Source organism: Geotrypetes seraphini, chromosome 8 (assembly GCF_902459505.1).
Source record: "Geotrypetes seraphini chromosome 8, aGeoSer1.1, whole genome shotgun sequence".
Taxonomy (NCBI): domain Eukaryota; kingdom Metazoa; phylum Chordata; class Amphibia; order Gymnophiona; family Dermophiidae; genus Geotrypetes; species Geotrypetes seraphini.
Genome location: NC_047091.1, coordinates 62,936,277 through 62,955,531, shown reverse-complemented (window position 1 = coordinate 62,955,531; position 19,255 = coordinate 62,936,277). Strand labels below are relative to the sequence as shown.

Here is a 19,255-nt window from a genome sequence, read left to right as displayed (position 1 = left end):
CCCTGCTACTTGTGACTCTAGGCAAGTCACTTACCCCTCCCCCCTTTTTTTAACAGGTTTTTAGCGCCGGCTGCGGCAATAACAGCTCAGACACTCATACCCCCTGTTTTACTAAGGTGCCGAGGTAAGTGGGGGCCTCGAGTATCATTTGGGCAAGCCATGAGTTCAGCTTGGCTGCTTGGAAGGCGAAGGTTTTGTCTAGGAATCTTTTGAGGTGACAAAGTTTTAGCGAGGGGAAGGCAAACAGCTGAATTATCATATATCATAGGTGATATATATCATATATCATATTCTTAGGTGATATCCTGAAAGCCCAACTGATTGTGGGGTCCCCAAGACACATTTGGGAAGCCCTGCTATATTGTATCGCATTTCTTTAATGTGAGTGATCTCTTTCTCATTTTTACACCTCTTATTATTTACTAATATTCGACTGACCACCTCTCAAGCCATAAAGCATGTTGAGGTGGTTTACAAAGGATGGTTTCTTACCATGCTTTGGAGGACAGATGAAATAACGGATCCCTCCCACACTCCCATCGTTCTTGCCATCGGGCTCATCCAGCTCAACACCGACCCACTGGCCACTGGCAAACTCTGTTGTACCACAGAAGCGCAAAGTGCCCACCTAAGAAGGAGCAGAAGCAAAAGCTGGATTCAATGACTGCTGGACTAAACAGGCATCTGGTACCACAACCTCTGATCCTGCCATCGTGGCCTTTGACGCTACTGCTTTGGTGGTTTCTCCACTTTCACTTGCTACACAGACTACAGCTCCATGCCACCAGAACCTAAGAACATAAGAATTGTCGCTGCTGGGTCAGACCAGAGGTCCATCGTGCCCAGCAGTCTGCTCCCATGGCAGCCTTTAGGTCAAAGATCAGTGCCCTGAGACTAGTCCTACCTGCATACGTTCTGGTTCAGCAGGAACTTGTCTAACTTTGTCTTGAATCCCTGGAGGGTGTTTTTCCCTATAACAGCCTCCGGTTTTCTACCACTCTCTGGGTGAAGAACTTCCTTACGTTTGTACAGAATCTATCCCCTTTTAACTTTAGAGAGTGCCCTCTCGTTCTCTCTACCTTGGAGAGGGTGAACAACCTGTCTTTATCTACCAAGTCTGTTCCCTTCATTATCTTGAATGTTTTGATTATGTCCCCTCTCAGTCTCCTCTTTTCAAGTGAATCATGCCCCCCCCTTACTACCCCACTGGATAAAAGTCACTGGCATCTCATCTTCCCTCTGCCCTGGGCTTGATGAACCTTAGGTCTGACCCGGCATGGCAATGGTGACTGAAAGGTGCTGCCTAACTAAAGTGTTGTTTGCAGTATCAGAAGTCATTTTCCAGGAATCCAGTCTCTATGATCCTGCTCTGCAGGGACTATGCAAGACAGAAGGTCAAATTGCAGTCCTGGTACCTTTTCAGCATCCACCAAGACCCGGTCCCCCAACTTCAGACCAATTGAAGTCAGCATCAGGTTCCCGGGGATGTTGTCATAGTTGGGCAGGGTGACTTTGGGTAGGTTGCAGCTCAGCGGGACTGCATCGAGCAGAAGCTGCTTCAACTCCTTGGCTATCATGGCAGACTCGGCTTTATCCAGGCTCATGTCCATGGGATCAGGGACCACGTCGGCAGGGACCTGCCCTTTGCTGTTCTGAAAGACAAAGAGGAAGATGGGCTCAGGGTTCACTAATCAGGCCAATCTATATTTATTAAGGTATTTATATACCACCTATCAAGGTTATCTAAGTGGTTTACAATCAAGCATTTTCCCTATTTGTCCTGGACGGCTCACAATCTAATGTACCTGGGGCAATGGAGGATTGAGTGACTTGCCCAGGGTCACACGGAGCAACACAGGATTTGAACCCACAACCTCAGGCTGTAGTTCTAACCACTAGGCCACTCCTCCATTGTTCCCCTGATTCTGCAAAGGTTGTTCAGATTTGGACACAGATCCCAGATCCGTTCCTAAACTAATTAGACAAACAGACACTAAGGGCCGTATTCTGTATAGGATGCCAACATCGGCAGCCGCCTAAGAAGCAGCCACCGATCACATTTATTATTATTATTAGGATTTTTTTTATATACCGCCTATCAAGGTTATCTAAGCGGTTTTATAATCAGGTACTCAAGCATTTTCCCAGTCATGTCAGTCGCACATCGGCATCCTATTCAGAATCGTGTCTACATTCCCGGACAGGAGGCCATAAATGTAGGCTGATATTTAATATTTAAGGCGTCCGTCTCACATCTATGGAGACGCTTACCGACGCTTAAGCCCGCCCGAGGTCATTTCCGGCCAATACCACACACCCATGCACCACCTTGGGCATGCTTAAGCATGGGTACGCATCTCCGTAGAGGCGCTACAGAGACCTACAACGTAGGTGTCCTGCCTCGGACCCTTTTTTAAAAAAAAACATGCATCCTGATTGGCTGCCAGATAGTAGTAGAATGCGGCTACCGCCACCTGCAATCAGGTCACGCATTTCAAAAATCAGGGCCTAAAGGCCTGATTCTGTAAACTGCACCTAGTGGCACCTACATTGTAAGTACTGCTCGGCGCAGTTGTCGATTGCTAGGCACCGTTCATAGAATCCTACCAAGTGGCACTTAGGCATGCTTAGGTATCACAAGGTGTCCTGGAGGTAGGCACCAGTATATGGTTTTATCAGGCCTAATTTATTGGCACCTAACTTGGACACCTAGCGATGCCTAAATCAACCACACCTATTCTCTGCCCCTAGCCACGCCTAATTTTCAGGTAGCGTCATTAGGCGTTGGAAGGAGCCTCCACTTAGGTGCGCTGCACAGAATTTCACACCTAACTTTTAATCTAATCTAATCCTTAGGTTTGTATATCGCATCATCTCCACGTTCATAGAGCTCGACGCGGTTTACAGTAGGAGAAATAGGAAGGAACTACAACAGAGGGTTAGAAGTAGAAGTGTGAAGAAAATTTACAGGACTTGGGATGCCAAGATATAAGAGTTTCCTTGATTCCTAAGTTGGAGGGAGACTTACATTTTTTGAGAAAAGCCAGGTTTTCAGATGTTTGCGGAAAACCTGGAGAGAGCTCAAGTTTCGAAGAGGGGAGGTAAGGTTGTTCCAGAGCTCAGTGATTTTGAAGTGAAGGGAGGTCCCTAGCTTTCCTGTGTGGGAAATGCCTTTTAGCGAGGGGAAGGATAGTTTTAATTTGTGGGAGGATCTGGTGGTATTAGGGTTTGAGGAATTCCAAGAAAGAGGGATAAAGGGAGGGAGGATACCATATAGGATTTTGAAAGCTAAACAGGCGCATTTATAGTGGACCCTGGCGATTATCGGAAGCCAGTGGAGCTTGGCCAGGAGCGGGGAGACATTAACTTTTTAAATTTTTTAAAATTAATTAACTTCAATGGCGAGGTCAATTGATTTAATTTAGGCTAGATACAGATTTTAGTTATGTGGGCGGTGCCTAACTAGGGATACCGTTCTTAGAATCTGGCCCTAACTAACTTTTAAACAGCATGTTTCATCAGGGGTCCAGAGGAGTTTTCAGGTGCTCAGATGTCTTCACACTGTTCGTTATCGATTTGATTTTCAAACACTTCACTCTTGTTATTTTTTGGGGGCTCTTTCCAGATTAGACTACTGTAATGTTTTTGCGTGTCTACCCCAATATCAGACCAGATGACTACAGCTTCTCCAAAATATTGCAGCCAGATTTCTGTTAAACGCAAGAAAATATGATCACATCTCACCTCTTCTAATGAAATCTCACTAGTTCCTTGTTCAATTCCATTTCCAACATAAGATTCTCACTTTAACGCATCGTGCCTTTATGAAAGGTCATCTTCTTATCTTGTCAATCTCATTTCTCCCGTTATATCAATTTATAGAACATAAGAACGTAAGAATTGCCACTGCTGGGTCAGACCAGTGGTCCATCCTGCCCAGCAGTCCGCTCACACGGCGGCCCCCAGGTCAAAGACCCGTGCTCTAAATGAGTCCAGCTTCACCTGCATATGTCCCAGTTTAGCAGGAACTTGTCTAGCTTAGTCTTGAAACCCTAGAGGGTGTTTTCCCCTACAACAGACTCCGGAAGAGCGTTCCAGATTTCTACCACTCTCTGGGTGAAGAAGAACTTCCTTACGTTTGTTCAGAATCTATCCCCTTTTAACTTTAGAGAGTGAGAGAGCCAAGGCCGGCACAAGCAGCAGGTTGGAGATGCTGCTCGAGCCGGCAAAGAGCCAAAGAACAGCATTTAGTCATTTCCCCTCCCTCACAGGCCCACTTGGAAACTACTCGCCAATCAGCTTTTTTCTTTCTTTCTTCCACTTTGTGGGATATTTTACCAGCATCTCTTTGTACAGAAATTTCATTTAAAAAGTTTAACTCTATGTTAAAAATTCACCTCTTTGGCCTGGCTTTTGATACTCATCCTGGGTGCAGTGGCTAGTAAAGGGAGTGGGGATGGACTGTCCTGGGTGCCATCATGGTGCGGGCACCAACACCTCTCCTTCTCTCAGAGAACACCCCATATATCTTTGACTCTTTGCCGGTTCGATTCCGTACAAACGTAAGGAAGTTCTTCTTCACCCAGAGAGTGGTAGAAAACTGGAACGCTCTTCCGGAGGCTGTTATAGGGGAAAACACCCTCCAGGGATTCAAGACAAAGTTAGACAAGTTCCTGCTGAACCAGAATGTACGCAGATAAAGCTAGTCTCAGTTAGGGCACTGGTTTTTGACCTATGGGCTATCGCAGGAGTGGACTACTGGGCACGATGGACCACTGGTCTGACCCAGCAGCGGCAATTCTTATGTTCTTAAGCCACTTGGAGGTGATATCAGAGGGAGAGCAAAATCCAGCTTGGGCAGCAGCTTGGAGATGCTGCATGCGCCAGCGAAAAGTTGAAGAGGTATGTGGGCAGGGAAAGCGCGTGGTGGGGGTGAAGGGAAGGTGCAGGGGCAGAGAAGAGGGTGGGGATTCCACCTCCCCTGCCACTTCCTACCCTCGCTATGCCACTGCCTGGGTGCATATCCAGGGCCCTGAAGCCTGTTAAAGGTTTTAACTATAGATCATGAGTTCTTGTTATGTGACCTGTTCTATTTTAATTGAAGTTCTTTCCTAAGCTTTTAAAGAATATTTTATTTCTGTTCCTCAGAAAAGGCAGTTTAGCAAGTATAAATAAACAAACGCATAAACTAACAATCAATTATTGGGAGTTAACAAGCACTTAAATGGATCTGCCCTATGTCCAATTCTATAGCATGTATGACTGAATTTCATAGTGCACAGCTCCAAAGGGGGCGTGGCCACGGGAGGGGGAGGAGCAGACCAGAAGCCATTCCCAGAAATTAGGCACAGTGTTACAGAAGAGCTGCTTTTGCAAGCCTAACTGCCATAGTGCTTGGGTCCAAATTTAAGAGCGAAATGTGTGTTAAGCTAGTATTTTATAAAGGTTGCTCTGCACAGGGTCCTGTTAAAGAACACTAGCTCAGCACAGCTCATCCAATGCCTAACTATGGCTGTCAAGTATTGAATCTAGCTCTGCATACTTTCTCCTATCACTGCCTGCTCCAGTGATGGCAAAGTGCCCCCTTCTCTTCTCGGTTCTTACCCTGCTTTTACTACTTATCATTTCTGTTACTCTGCTAGATGTTCGCAAAGCTGTACATAAAACATTCAAGAGATAGCCCCTTCTCAGTAGAGCTTACAATTTAATCAAGCAGGCAAACAGGACAAGAAGGGGGTTAGGGAGTTTCTCAGGCATGCTTTGCAAGCGAGCGAGAGTCAGGAATGAAAAAAAGCAATCTCGAAAAAGTGGGCTGTTAACCTGAATTTGAATACTGTCAGAGACGGAGTTTGACCTACTGACTCAGGCGTACGATGCAGCAAGACAGTTGGCAGTAGAGGAGACGGGTACGGATAGGAGAGACTTACCCGAGGAGGAATGTAAGGGACTTTCCCTGCAGGTTCCTCTTAAACTCAAAAGTCGACCTATCATCGTTGCACCTTCATTAAAACTACTTGGAGTCACTTTTTATAGCAAATTCAATTATCATCTCCATATTAGCACAGTGGTCCAGCGCTGCTTTCATCGGCTGCGCATGATTAGATCCCTATCCAAATTGCGAGAGCCCGCTTCTCTGAACATTTTGATCCACTCTCTCGTAATTTCACATACAGATTATTGTAATGCCCTCTGCAAAGGCATCACAAAAAAAAGAAAGAAGAAGACTCCAGATAGTACAGAACACTGCAGTAAAGCACAGTTACTTACCGTAACAGGTGTTATCCAGGGACAGCAGGCAGATATTCTTAACGTATGGGTGACGTCACCGATGGAGCCCCGGTATGGACACTTTTAACTAGAAAGTTCTAGTTGGCCGCACCGCGCATGCGCGGTTGCCTTCCCGCTCAACGGAGGAGAGCGTGGTTCCCAGTTAAGATAAGCCAGCTAAGAAGCCAACCCGGGGAGGTGGGTGGGTCGTAAGAATATCTGCCTGCTGTCCCTGGATAACATCTGTTACGGTAAGTAACTGTGCTTTATCCCAGGACAAGCAGGCAGCATATTCTTAACGTATGGGTGACCTCCAAGCTAACAGAGAGGGAGGAGGGATGGTTGGCCATTAGGAAAATAGATTTTGTAACACAGATTGGCCGAAGTGCCCATCCCGTCTGGAGAAGGTATCCAGACAGTAGTGAGTAGTGAATGTGTGAACTGAGGACCAAGTGGCAGCTTTGCAGATCTCCTCGATGGGCATGGAGCGGAGGAAAGCCACAGAAGCAGCCATAGCTCTGACCCTGTGGGCCGTGACAGCACCTTCCAGTGAGAGACCGGCCCGAGCATAACAGAACGCAATGCAGGCAGCAAGCCAGTTGGAAAGCGTTCGTTTAGAGACAGGACGACCTAAACGGTTAGGGTCGAAGGACAGAAAGAGCTGAGGTGACGTGCGGTGAGCTCTGGTACGGTCAAGGTAGTATGCCAGGGCACGTTTACAGTCCAGCGTGTGTAACGTCTGTTCCCCAGGATGAGAGTGGGGTTTAGGGAAAAAGACAGGCAATACAATGGACTGGTTGAGGTGGAAGTCCGAGACCACCTTGGGAAGAAATTTAGGATGGGTACGCAGAACCACCTTGTCATGGTGAAAAACCGTGAAAGGTGGGACAGCAACCAGTGCATGCAGCTCACTAACCCTCCTGGCAAAGGTGATGGCAATGAGGAAAAGCACCTTCCATGTCAGAAATTTGAGTGAAGTTGTGGCAAGAGGCTCAAATGGAGGTTTCATGAGGGCTGAGAGGACCACATTCAGGTCCCAGACGACTGGAGGAGGCTTCAGCGGTGGTTTGACATTGAAGAGGCCTCTCATGAACCGGGAAACCAGGGGATGAGCCGTGAGAGGTTTTCCGAGGACAGGCTCATGAAACGCAGTGATGGCACTGAGGTGGACTCTGATTGAGGTAGACTTGAGGCCAGCGTCGGAGAGAGAAAGCAAATAGTCCAGTACAGTTTCCACCGCCAATGAGGTGGGATTGTGATGATGAAGTAGACACCAAGAGGAGAACCGGGTCCACTTCTGATGGTAACATTGGAGGGTGGCCGGTTTCCTGGAGGCATCCAAAATACGACGGACAGGCTGAGACAGATTCTCTGGAGAGGTCAGCCCGAGAGAAACCAAGCTGACAGGTGGAGCGAGGACAGATTGGGATGTAGTAGAGACTGATGCTGCTGTGTAAGTAGAGTAGGAAATACAGGAAGAGGAATGGGCTCCCTGGAGCTGAGCTGGAGCAGGAGGGAGAACCAGTGTTGGCGAGGCCACCGAGGAGCGATGAGAATCATGGTGGCTCTGTCCCTGCGGAGTTTGAATAGCGTCCGCAACATTAGAGGCAGTGGAGGAAAGGCATAGAGCAGGGGTGCCCAACGCGTCGATCGCGATCGACCAGTAGCTCAGGAAGGCAACTCGAGTCGATCGCACTCGTGTTGCCGTCCTGATCTACGGGCCGATCAGCCTTCCTCTCCAGTGTTCTCCCTAGGGCCTTTTAGCTGGGCGGTCCGCCCAGCTGTCATCTGCCGCTGCTGAACATTAAAAAAACCCCCAAAAAAACCGGCTTGGAGATTTCAGCCCCTAGCAAACTTATGCTCCGGGCTCTAACGTGTGCGTGCAGGCTTCTCTTCTCTTCCCTCCGAAACCGGAAGTTATGCCCGGGGAGGGGGGGAGAAGGGAAGCCTGCACGCACATGTTGAGAGCCCTGAAGCAAGCGTTCGCTACGGGCTAAGGCGGGAGACATGTTAGTGAAGCATTTCCTCTTCTTGCTGCCGGGTCCTGCCTACTTTCTGTTTCCGCGAAGGCAGGACCCGGCAGCATTTCCCCCAACAGTTCCTCGCGATGCTGGTCGGCCGAAGCAGGGAGAGGTTGGGGCGGCGTCGGCTTTTGGGCGTGTTATTGGCGTCGGCTTTCGGGCCTGTTATTGGTGGCGGTTTGGGTCCTGGTCCCCGATGGCAGTTTGGGTCCCCGATGGCAGTGGCAGTGTCTTGGGGGAGGGCAGGGAAAAAGAAAGAAAGAAAAAGGGCAGGCAGGGAGACAGAAGGAAAGAAGAGAAACAGAAAAAAAGGAAAGGGAGGCAGAGAGAAAGAAAGGGCAGGGGAGAGGAAGGAAAAGTTGGGGGAGGGAATGAGGTGTGGAGGAGAGGAAGCATACAGGCTGAAAGAAGGGAAGAAAGACTGGATGCACAGTCAGAAGAAGAAAGTGCAACCAGAGACTCATGAAATCACCAGACAAGGTAGGAAAAATGATTTTATTTTAAATTTAGTGATCGAAATGTGTCTCAATTTATATCTGCTGTCTATATTTTACACTAAGGTCCCCTTTTACTAAACCGCAATAGAGTTTTTTAGCGCAGGGAGCCTATGAGCGTCGAGAGCAGCGCTGGGCATTCAGCGCAGCTCCCTGCGCTCTAAAAACTGCTATCATGGTTTAGTAAAAAGGGAGGGGGGTATATTTGTCTATTTTTGTATGGTTGTTACTGAGGTGATAGTGCATAGAGTCATCTGCTTTGACCTCTTTGAAAAACCCTGGAATAGGAATGATAATTAACATTTTCTATGCGTACAGTGTGCGTTGTGTTTTTTTTAAAATTTTATTGTTGGTAGATCATTTTGACTTGGTCATTTTAAAAGTAGCTCGCAAGCCCAAAAAGTGTGGGCACCCCTGGCATAGAGGAACCGATCCGTCCAGTCGAGCAGGAATGCATCCGGGGTCAGACGATGAGGAGAGTAGAGTCTGGAGCAGAACTGGGGCAGCTGATGGTTGTGAGGAGCTGCAAAGAAGTCCACCTGAGGAGTGCCTCAGAGAGCAAAGATGGAGTGGAGTGTGGGAGGATCCAAGGTCCACTCATGAGGTTGAAGGATGCGGCTGAGGTTGTCGGCCAGGGAGTTCTGTTCGCCCTGGATATAGACGGCCTTGAGGAAGAGACTGCGGGCCGTGGCCCAGGTCCAGATGCGGATGGCCTCCTGACAAAGGAGGGGAGATCCGGTGCCGCCTTGCTTGTTTATGTAGTACATGGCGACTTGGTTGTCTGTGCACAGGAGAAGAACCTGAGGATAGAGAAGGTGCTGGAAGGCCTTGAGAGCATAGAACATGGCCCTGAGTTCCAGGAAATTGATGTGATGTTGACGCTCCTGAGGGGTCCAGAGTCCCTGGGTGCGAAGATCTCCCATGTGAGCTCCCCATGCATAGGGGGAGGCATCTGTGGTTATGATCATGGAGTGAGGGGGTAGATGAAAGAGTAGACCCCTGGAAAGATTTGAGGAGTTCAACCACCATTGAAGAGATTGCTGAAGAGACGATGTCACAGAGATGGGATGAGAAAGAGGATCCATGGGCTGTGACCATTGGTTGGCTAGAGTCCATTGAGGTGTCCTGAGGTGGAGTCGTGCCAGAGGAAGCACATGGACTGTCGAGGCCATGTGGCCCAAGAGGACCATCATTTGCCGAGCCGGAATAGAGCGACAAAGGAGCACCTGACGGCAGAGATGGAGCAGGGTTCGTTGGCGGTCTGAGGGGAGAAACGCCCTCATCAGAGTGGTATCGAGGACGGCACCAATGAACTGAAGTCACTGTGTGGGGAGGAGATGTGACTTGGGGTAGTTGATCTCGAACCCCAGGAGATGGAGGAAAGAGATGGTGTGTTGAGTGGCTTGTAGCACAAGCGGAGACGTAGGAGCTTTCACCAACCAATCGTCCAAGTATGGGAACACCTGGAGGTTGTGAGACCTGAGGAAGGCCGCCACCACAATAAGGCACTTGGTGAACACCCTGGGCGATGATGCGAGGCCAAAGGGTAGCACTTTGTACTGATAGTGGTGGTGCTGTACCTGAAATCGGAGGTAGCGACGTGAAGTCAGATGGATTGGAATGTGAGTGTAGGCCTCTTTGAGGTCTAGGGAACATAGCCAGTCGTGATGAGAGAGAAGAGGGTAAAGCGTGGCAAGGGAGAGCATCCTGAATTTTTCCTTGACCAGACACTTGTTGAGGTTCTGAAGATCGAGGATGGGACGGAGGTCTCCTGTCTTCTTGGGAACCAGGAAGTAGCGGGAGTAGAATCCCTGACCCCTTTGGTCTGGGGGTACCTCTTCGATGGCATTGAGAAGAAGAAGGGATTGGACCTCCCTCAGGAGGAGGGGGGATTGAGAGGAGTGAGAAACAGACTCTATGGGAGGATTGTCTGGTGGAAGAGTCTGGAAGTTGAGAGAGTAGCCGTGGCGAATGATGTTGAGGACCCACAGGTCTGATGTAATGACCTCCCAACGGTTGAGGAAGAGTTGAAGGCGGCCTCCTATCGGCTGAGGAAGAGGCAATGATGGCGGGAGACTGGCTATGCCCTGGAGAAAAGAGTCAAAAGGGCTGAGATGGTTTCGACTGTGGGAGAGGCTTGGCAGGTTGGTGAGACTGTAAACGTGCCTGAGTTTGGTGCTGCTGACGAGGCCGGCGAGGCTGTTGTTGCTGAGGCGGGTTGAGAGGTCTGGCCGAGAACCTGCATTGGTAGGAAGACTGCTGTTTGTAGGGGCGAGCAGGTGGAGTCTTCTTTTTAGGTTTGATTAGGGTATCCCACCTGGTCTCGTGTGCTGATAGTTTCTGGGTAGTTGAGTCCAGGGACTCCCCGAATAGTTCATCACCAAGACAAGGTGCGTTAGCCAGGCGGTCTTGGTGATTAATGTCGAGGTCAGAAACTCTCAGCCAGGCCAAGCGCCTCATGGCAACAGCCATGGCAGATGCTCGAGAGGTCAGCTCAAAAGAGTCATAAATGGATCGCACCATAAATTTCCGGAGTTGGAGCAAACTGGAGATTTGTTGTTGGAAAACCGGGATCTTACGCTCAGGGATGTATAAGGAGGAGAGTTGTTGCACCAAATGCTTCATATAGAAGGAGAAGTGGAAGGTGTAATTATTAGCCCTGTTGGCAAGCATGGAATTCTGATAAAGGCGCTTGCCAAATTTATCCATTGTTCTGCCCTCTCTGCCAGGAGGGGTGGAGGCATAAACACTGGAGCCCTGGGTTTTCTTCAAGGTGGACTCCACTAGAAGGGATTCATGGGGTAGTTGAGGTTTGTCGAACCCCGGGATAGGAATGACCCTGTATAAACTATCCAGTTTTCGAGGGGCACCCGGTACCGTGAGAGGATTTTCCCAGTTTTTGTAAAAAGTTTCCCGTAAGATGTCATGGATGGGTAACTTTAAAAATTCTTTGGGAGGTTGTTCGAAGTCCAGGGCTTCCAGGAAAGCCTGGGACTTCTTAGAGTCGGATTCCAAAGGGATCGACAGAGCCGCCGACATTTCCCTGAGAAATTTTGTGAATGAGAACTGTTCAGGTTTGGAACTGGTATCGACCATCGATGGTTCCTCGTCCGTTGAGGAAGCCTCATCATCGGTACCGGGTGGGGATTCTTCCCATAAGTCCGGGTCCCTGACATCGGTGTGCGCAGGACGGGACGGTGGTGCGGACGGCTCAGTGTGGCGAGTCTTAGAGAGAGATTTGCCAGAGCGCATCGAGACGGTACCGGGGGAGGAAGATCGATGCCGGTCCTGGTCTCGGGGGGACTGGCGTCGGTCTCGATGTCGGGGAGGGTCGGCATCAGAGCGTGTTTGTACTGGAGGATTAAGTGGTTCCGCCGCGAGTACCGGCATGGAGGTGTTCAACGGTACCGATGGTGTCGACACCGGCGGTATGGTGCGAGGCTCGGGCCGGTCTGGTACTGGAAGGAATAGGGCCAAAATTGCGGGCAACAAGTGCTGGAGTTGCTGTTGCAGTTGCTCTTGCAATTGGCTTTGGAGTATGGCCGCAATGCGGTCGTCCAGAGGGGGCTCCGGTACCGCTTTTTTCTTTGTCGGTACCATAGGTGCCGCTCCATGCCCCGGCGATGAGGATGCCGATGACGAGGCACTCACCGAAATCGGGGCGGAGCGTTTGCGGGGTCGGCGTGATGCCGGGAGGACCGGCGTCGCCGGTGTGGCAGGAGGGCGCTCAAGGGAAGTGGAAGGCTTCTTAGCCGGCTTACCTGGTGCCAGCGACCCCGAGGAAGGATCAGGCGTCGTCGAAGTAGTCGGTGCCGACTTTTGTGGCGCCGTTGACGGCGCGGCCAATTCCATGGCAGATCCGGTACCGAAAAGGATATTCTGTTGGATCTGTCTATTTTTCAAAGTACGTTTTTTAAGAGTAGCACAGCGGGTGCAGGTGTCAGCCCGATGCTCTGGACCCAGGCACTGTAGGCACCAATTGTGCGGGTCAGTGAGAGATATCGGGCGTGCACACCGCTGGCACTTCTTAAAGCCCGGCTGAGGGGGCATGAAGGGGAACACAGCCTCCGCAAAATCAAAACCGGAGGCCTGTATGGTGGCAACAGGCCCCGCCGGGGCTGGCCCGAAAAATAAAGAAAAAACAAAGTTTTTTTTGTTTTTTTTTTTGCAAGATAGAACGAAAAACAAATCCGAAGGAAAAAGAACAAAAAAAAAAAGGAAGAAAATAGCGCGAGCGGGAAGGCAAAAACAGAGATTTCAACAGCCGTTGAAAGCACATGCGTCTCCTTCGCTCCACGGAAACGAAGAAACTGGGGACCACACTCTCCTCCGTCGAGCGGGAAGGCACCCGCGCATGCGCGGTGCGGCCAACTAGAACTTTCTAGTTAAAAGTGTCCGTACCGGGGCTCCGTCGGTGACGTCACCCATACGTTAAGAATATGCTCCCTGCTTGTCCTGGGATAAAAATTATATTTAACGCAAAAAAATATGACCATGTCACTCCCCTTTTACATAAAGCTCACTGGTTGCCAGTAGAACACAGAATCACCTATAAAATTCTCCTGTTAACATTCAAAACTAGACAAAACAACCAGCCAAAATTCATTAATAATCTTCTTATCCCATATAACCCATCTAGGACTCTAAGATTGACCGCTCAAAATCTTCTCTCTATTCCGTCACTGAAGTACATAAATACAATGAGGTCTACCATCTTTTCTGTTAGCGCCCTCTCTCTTTGGAATAATATCCCGACTTACGTGAAGAATCAACTCTTAACAATTTCAAGACGAAGTTAAAGATATTTCTTTTTCTTGATGCCTTCGAGACCTAACTGTCGTCATGGTTTTAAATGTCTCTGAATGTTATTGTTATCCCTGGAGATGCTTGTATTTTAGCCAATGTATGAAACTTGAAACTAGGGAGAGATAAGAGAGGAGACAGATTGAGGAGCTGCAGAGTGAATGCACTTATAAGTCAATAAGAGGAGTTTGAACTGTATGCGGAAATGGATAGGGAGCCAATGAAGTGACTCAAGGAGAGGGGTGATGTGAGCTTAGCAACTCTGGTGGAATATAAGTTGCGCGGCAGAATTTTGAACAGATTACTGCTCCCTCACTGTGGAACTCCCTGCTTGTCAATCTGAGACAAGAACACTGTCTGTCTAAATTCAAATCAGGCCTAAAAACTTTTCTGTTCCAAGACGCTTTCGTTATTTAAAGTATGTTTTCAGCCCATGATTAACTCTGTCAGCAGGTCTCTGCTCCTTCCAGTTCCTTTTCTACCTTTTTGATTTGTCCTTCCCCCTCCCAAAATTTAAATAATATATCCTCTTACCGTTCTTCCTTATGTATCCATCCTTACCCTTTAGTATGTACTTTTTATTTGTCTCCCTTTTTATTTTTTTTTTACTTTTATATTATGTTATTACCTTTGAAGCATTTGTACAAATGTTTTCATTTTATGTAAACCGCCTAGGTACTTAGGTGGTATATCAAATATGATAAACTTGAAACTTGAAGGGAAGAGAGATGGTTATGTGGAAGACCTGTGAGAAACACATTGCAGTAGTCTATTTGTCTAACCCATTATTTTAAATTGTATGTCTAAATATATGTTCATATTTTTATCGATTTTGTACCTTGCTTAGTAAAACTAAATAAGCGATTCTTCAAACTCAAATAAAACTTGAACTTGATAAGGGCTTTTGGTAGGGTGCTGAGAGAGGAAGGGTCGGATTCCGGTAATATTATAGAGGCAGAAATGACAGATTTTGGTGATGTGTTGGATTTGTGCAGATGACCCTGATAGTAACACAGCTTTAGCAGCCCATTTCCTTTCTCCCCATAGCCTTTCTTCCAATGCAGTCATCGATCTGGCAACCCTTTCCCCCTCTCTCCATGGTTTTAGCTTGATAGCTCCAGCTGCTCCTATGCCAGCTTTCTATGGCTCTTGGTCTGATGATAGAGCTGGTTCCATGTTCTAGCAGCCCTGGCCCCTTTTGTCCATGATCCTTTTCCTAACAGGAGGTCCTAGTTCCATGCCCCAAAAGGCCTACCTCTTCTCTCTGTGGTCCTTACCCTGACGGTGGGGTTGGCTCCATGTTCCAGCAGACACTTCACAGCTCCCAGGCACAGATTAGAGGCAGCGATGTGCAATGCAGTTCCATTGTTGCAGTCACTGCATGTTGAATTGAGCACTGTGCATAAAGAAATGAAAAAAATATATTGAAAAAGAAGGAAATTTGTACACATACTAACCTTCAGCAGCACTGTTTTCTCTAAACTGAGCAGGTATCCTCCAACTGCATTGCTGCCAGTAGGGGATAGTGTATTTTCAAACACCATGGGCAGGCAGGTTCCCTAGAGTCCTACAGAGCTTGCCTGCCCTCACTTTTGAAACAGCACCACTCAGTGGCAGGATTGTACGTGGAGGACTCCTGCTCAGCTTAGAGTAGGGTTGCCAGATTTTCTCTTTAAAAAAAGAGGGACGCCTGTCCCTGCCCCAATCTGCCTTCGGCTCCTCCCCCCAGCCCCGCCCCAACACAATCCTCCCCGAACCTGAGGCCACATTTGGAAGCCTTCGCACATGTGCAGACATCGACACAATGACGTCGCACGCGTGTGCGCGTGGGTATGACATCATCACAGTGACGGCCGCGCATGTGCAAAGGCTTCCAGACATGGACTCTTGAGCTCAGGAGTTTGGAAATCCCTCCGGGCTCCCAGACAGTCGCCTAAAAAGAGGATATGTCCGGATTTTCCTGAACATATGGCAACCCTAAGCTTAGAGGAAACTGTGTTTAGCAGCAGAAGATAGACGCTTTGCTTGCCGCTGCAACCTAGTGGCAAAGACAGGGAACTGCTTCTGAATCCAAGATGCAGCAGGCTCTGGATTGCCATGGTCACCCTGTTCCAGCTGCGCCTATTCTGGAGACCTGTTAATTCCAAAGAGAGGGGAAGAGGGATTGGCTCTGGACTTCCCTTATTGGGACTAGGGCTGCACATACCTTTGTGTTTTGATGTCTTTAGTAAAATGCGGATTAGCTCTGGCACATCAAAGTAGGCTGCGTAGTGGAGTGCATTCATGTTTGTCCAGCGGCTTTGAAGAGTAGGATCAGCCCCCAGGCTCAGGAGCTGATTGGAAAGTTGCACAGCAGCTGATGGATCTCCTGTAAACAGGGAAATATGAAATTCCTGTTCAGTGGCTCAGCTTATGGGCAGTTATGTTAGCGTGTGGTGCTGAGGGAGCATAGGAGTAGCTAATGGTTAAAGCAGTGGGCTGGGAACTGCAGGTTCAAAGCCCACTCAACTCCTTGTGGCCTTGGGTCTGATGCTTGGCAGGTTTTGTCAGTATTGACTGTCCGTGTCATGCCCCCCTGTACTGGACAGCATAGAGATGTCTCACACACTACACGAAAGACAATAGCAAGCCATTCCTGTATCATGCCAAGAAAATCACAAGGGGGGAGTCGGTTTGACTCAAGGGCACAGCCGGATCTCGATAGTTCTGAGCGATGCAGAAGGGGAAATAGCAAGCAGTTTTTTCCTAAGGGCCATGACAAATACCATCAGGGCTGCCTCTGTCCCCCTCCCTATCCCAGGCCTGAAGTGCTTTTCAGGCTCTAGTGATTGGATCAGGACCGTCCCAAGTCGGAAACCTGCCCTGTACGACACACTCCCTAGAGCTCCTATTCTGCCCCGCTGCGTGGAGCCAAGCAGGGAAGGCAATGGACAGGAGACCGTTTAGAAGTCCCTGACCCCTTTGCATCCTTTGCAGCTGCGCTGCCTGCACACAGCTCGCTACGGCCCTTGATTGGATAATGGTAAGGAGGGCTCTCAGTAGTGCTTGGCATAGTCATGTAGCTAGGGAGCACAGAGACAGTTTTAAATTTGTGTTTTCTTACCCACGCCGTGGGCCCCAGCTTTGCAGGCATAGTGGAGGAGGGTCATGTCAGTTAGTCCGTCCCGATCATTAACATGGCAGCCTCTCTTCAAGATCTGAAACGCACAAGAACCGGGGCTGAGCCTAGTCAGAGGATAGGTTTGTTACATCAGGACCTCACAGTTACCCACATGGGAAAAATAGTCAGCATGAGGGGATCCGTCTCATATTCTTGTTGTATATATTATTCAATGCAGAAATTTTGGGGGAGATGGACCAAATACTAAAGACAAAAAATCAATTCACTCAGGTACCACATCAAATACCAAAAGTGACACCCATCAGTAGTTGGTGGCTCTGCAGTTTGGGGAGGCTTGAGGAGGTGACAAGGCAAGGCCTGAGTTCATAACTGTCTGATAAAATTAGAAGAAAAGGTCAACAAAATATAGATATTAGATATGTATCAAACACCATACATAGGTCACTTAACTGAATTAAATCGGATTGAAAAAGTGTTCATAATTGATACCTACACCTCAATAGAGGCCTACGGTCAATCTACCTTGTTCTCTCTCTCTTGCCTCCAACCTGCCCTCAGTTATTCTGCCCTTATTCTCTCTCTCACCTCCCACTTGTCCATGTAGTTCAAATTCCTGATTATTTCACTCATGCAGGAGAGAGGTAGAACTAGGGTTACCAGATTTTTAAAGTTAAAAAAGGACACATGGCCCCACCCTGTTCTGCCCCAGTGACCTTAGGTGTCTGACTAATTGGAGTCTTAGGCCACTTCCATTGCATCCCAGAATGCACTGGGAAGGAGGCCTAAGACTCCGGATGGCCCAGGTGCCTAAGGCCACTCCTGAGGGGCCTTAGGTGCCTGGGCCAATCAGGGTCTTAAGCCCCTCCCCGAGAAGAGGAATGCCTGCCATTGTGAAAAGGTGGGACTGCTGGCTGGAGGGTGTAGGCATCCCTCTGGCCGGACCTTCATTTTAAAAGGTACTGGGGGTGGGTGGAGGGTCTACAGGAGGGTGGAAGGTGGAAGGTGGAAGGTGGAAGGTGTCACTGTGTGTGTGGGGGGGGAGTGGGTATTCCTCCTGCTGGGAGATGTTTTGGGGGTTCCGACAGGAGAAAGTGAGAATTCCTCCTGCTGCGAGAGGGGGTGCGATGGCTGTGGAGGCAGCTCAGCTGATCACGGCAGGTGTATTACCCCCCTCCCCAATCAGCTGAGCCAGCAGGACTTCCTGAAGCCGCAGCTTTGGTGGAGCACTGCTGGCTCAGCTGATCAGGGATAACTTCCTCTGCCATGATCATCTTATGGCTAATGTAGCCTGACTTTAGGATCCCACAGCTGAAATGTAGGCCAGGGATAGCGTAGCTGGTTTTAAGAAAGTTTTGGACAATTTCCTGGAGGAAAAGTCCATAGTCTATTACTGAGAAAGACATGGGGGAAGCCACTGCTTGCCTTGGCTCGGTAGCATGGAATGTTGCTACTCCTTGGGTTTTGGCCAGGTACTAGGAACTTGGATTGGCCACCATGAGATCGGGCTACTGGGCTTGATAGATCATTGGTCTGACCCAGTAAGGCTATTCTTATGTACATTTCATCCGTCTATCTTGTCATGAATCGCGGCTAGGTAGCTGCTTTAGCCTGCCTAACACCACGTCCAGCGTTGGCCATGCCTACTTTGGTATTCCACAGCCTAAAGCAGATACCTAGCCGCAATGCCAGCCGCCTTTTATTTAGGCATTGGTAAGCACTTAAACACTGCAGTATTTTGTCATTTCTGATGGTGTTGTTCAATTAACTTAGGTATCAGCAGGGCCAGGGCTGGATTTTCCTATAGGCTAACTAGGCTTCAGCCTAGGGCCTCAAGATCAAGAGGGGCCTACATTCAAATTATTAGCAAAATTAAAATTACACTATTCTAAAAACAGTGAACACTAAAACACTGAACCGAAAATAAGGAGAAATTCTATGCTTCGGGATCGGAACCGGCTCCGGCCGCAACGGGGCGCCGACTCGGCTTCTCCCTTTCTTTTTCTCGTCCTGGGAGTAGGATCGGGGAGGGAAAGACGTCAGTTCGGAAACAGCTGGGCAAAGCTCAGCCCCGCGGGGAGAGAGGCAAAACGTGGATCCGTCAGGACAGGGCGGCCCAGACTGGCATCGGGGGGGAGGGGTTTCAGTGGAAGGGGGATGGGAGGCAGGCAGGCTGGCATCGGAGGGAGGTGGGGGAGGGTTTAATGGAAGGCAGGCAGGCAGGATGGCATGGGGGTGGTGTTCAATGGAAGAGGGATGGGAGGCATCGGAGGGGGGTGAGGTGAGGAAGGACGCACTGGGGGCACTATGGACATAGGAAGGGGCAATGTTGTGTGTTATGTTTGATTAGTTATTGTTACAAGTACTATATATGGTGCTGAGAATAAATGTCCAAATAAGTGTTCTCGACTTTTTTTTATTTATTATCCGTGTCACATTTTTTATAAAGGTTAGTACCAATAACCAACATGTTTCATTTAACATATTGATATATATCACAGTAATGATGTATTTTATTATCTCTCATGTAATTTACAAACTTAAAAATGGGA

General features: G+C 48.7%; 1 protein-coding gene across 3 annotated transcripts in view; it reads right to left on the bottom strand.

Annotated features, from left to right (window-relative positions):
• Positions 1-19,255, bottom strand: part of CLIP3 (CAP-Gly domain containing linker protein 3) — a 63,984-nt gene that overhangs the window by 21,487 nt on the left and 23,242 nt on the right. For all 3 annotated transcript variants that reach the window (XM_033956388.1, XM_033956385.1, XM_033956386.1), the window contains exons 4-8: positions 16,689-16,782; positions 15,792-15,953; positions 14,863-14,981; positions 1,416-1,652; positions 493-628 (exon numbers count right to left, since the gene is read on the bottom strand). In XM_033956388.1, the coding sequence (XP_033812279.1) occupies positions 493-628; positions 1,416-1,652; positions 14,863-14,981; positions 15,792-15,953; positions 16,689-16,782 (748 nt within the window). The remainder of the gene's footprint in view (positions 1-492; positions 629-1,415; positions 1,653-14,862; positions 14,982-15,791; positions 15,954-16,688; positions 16,783-19,255) is intronic.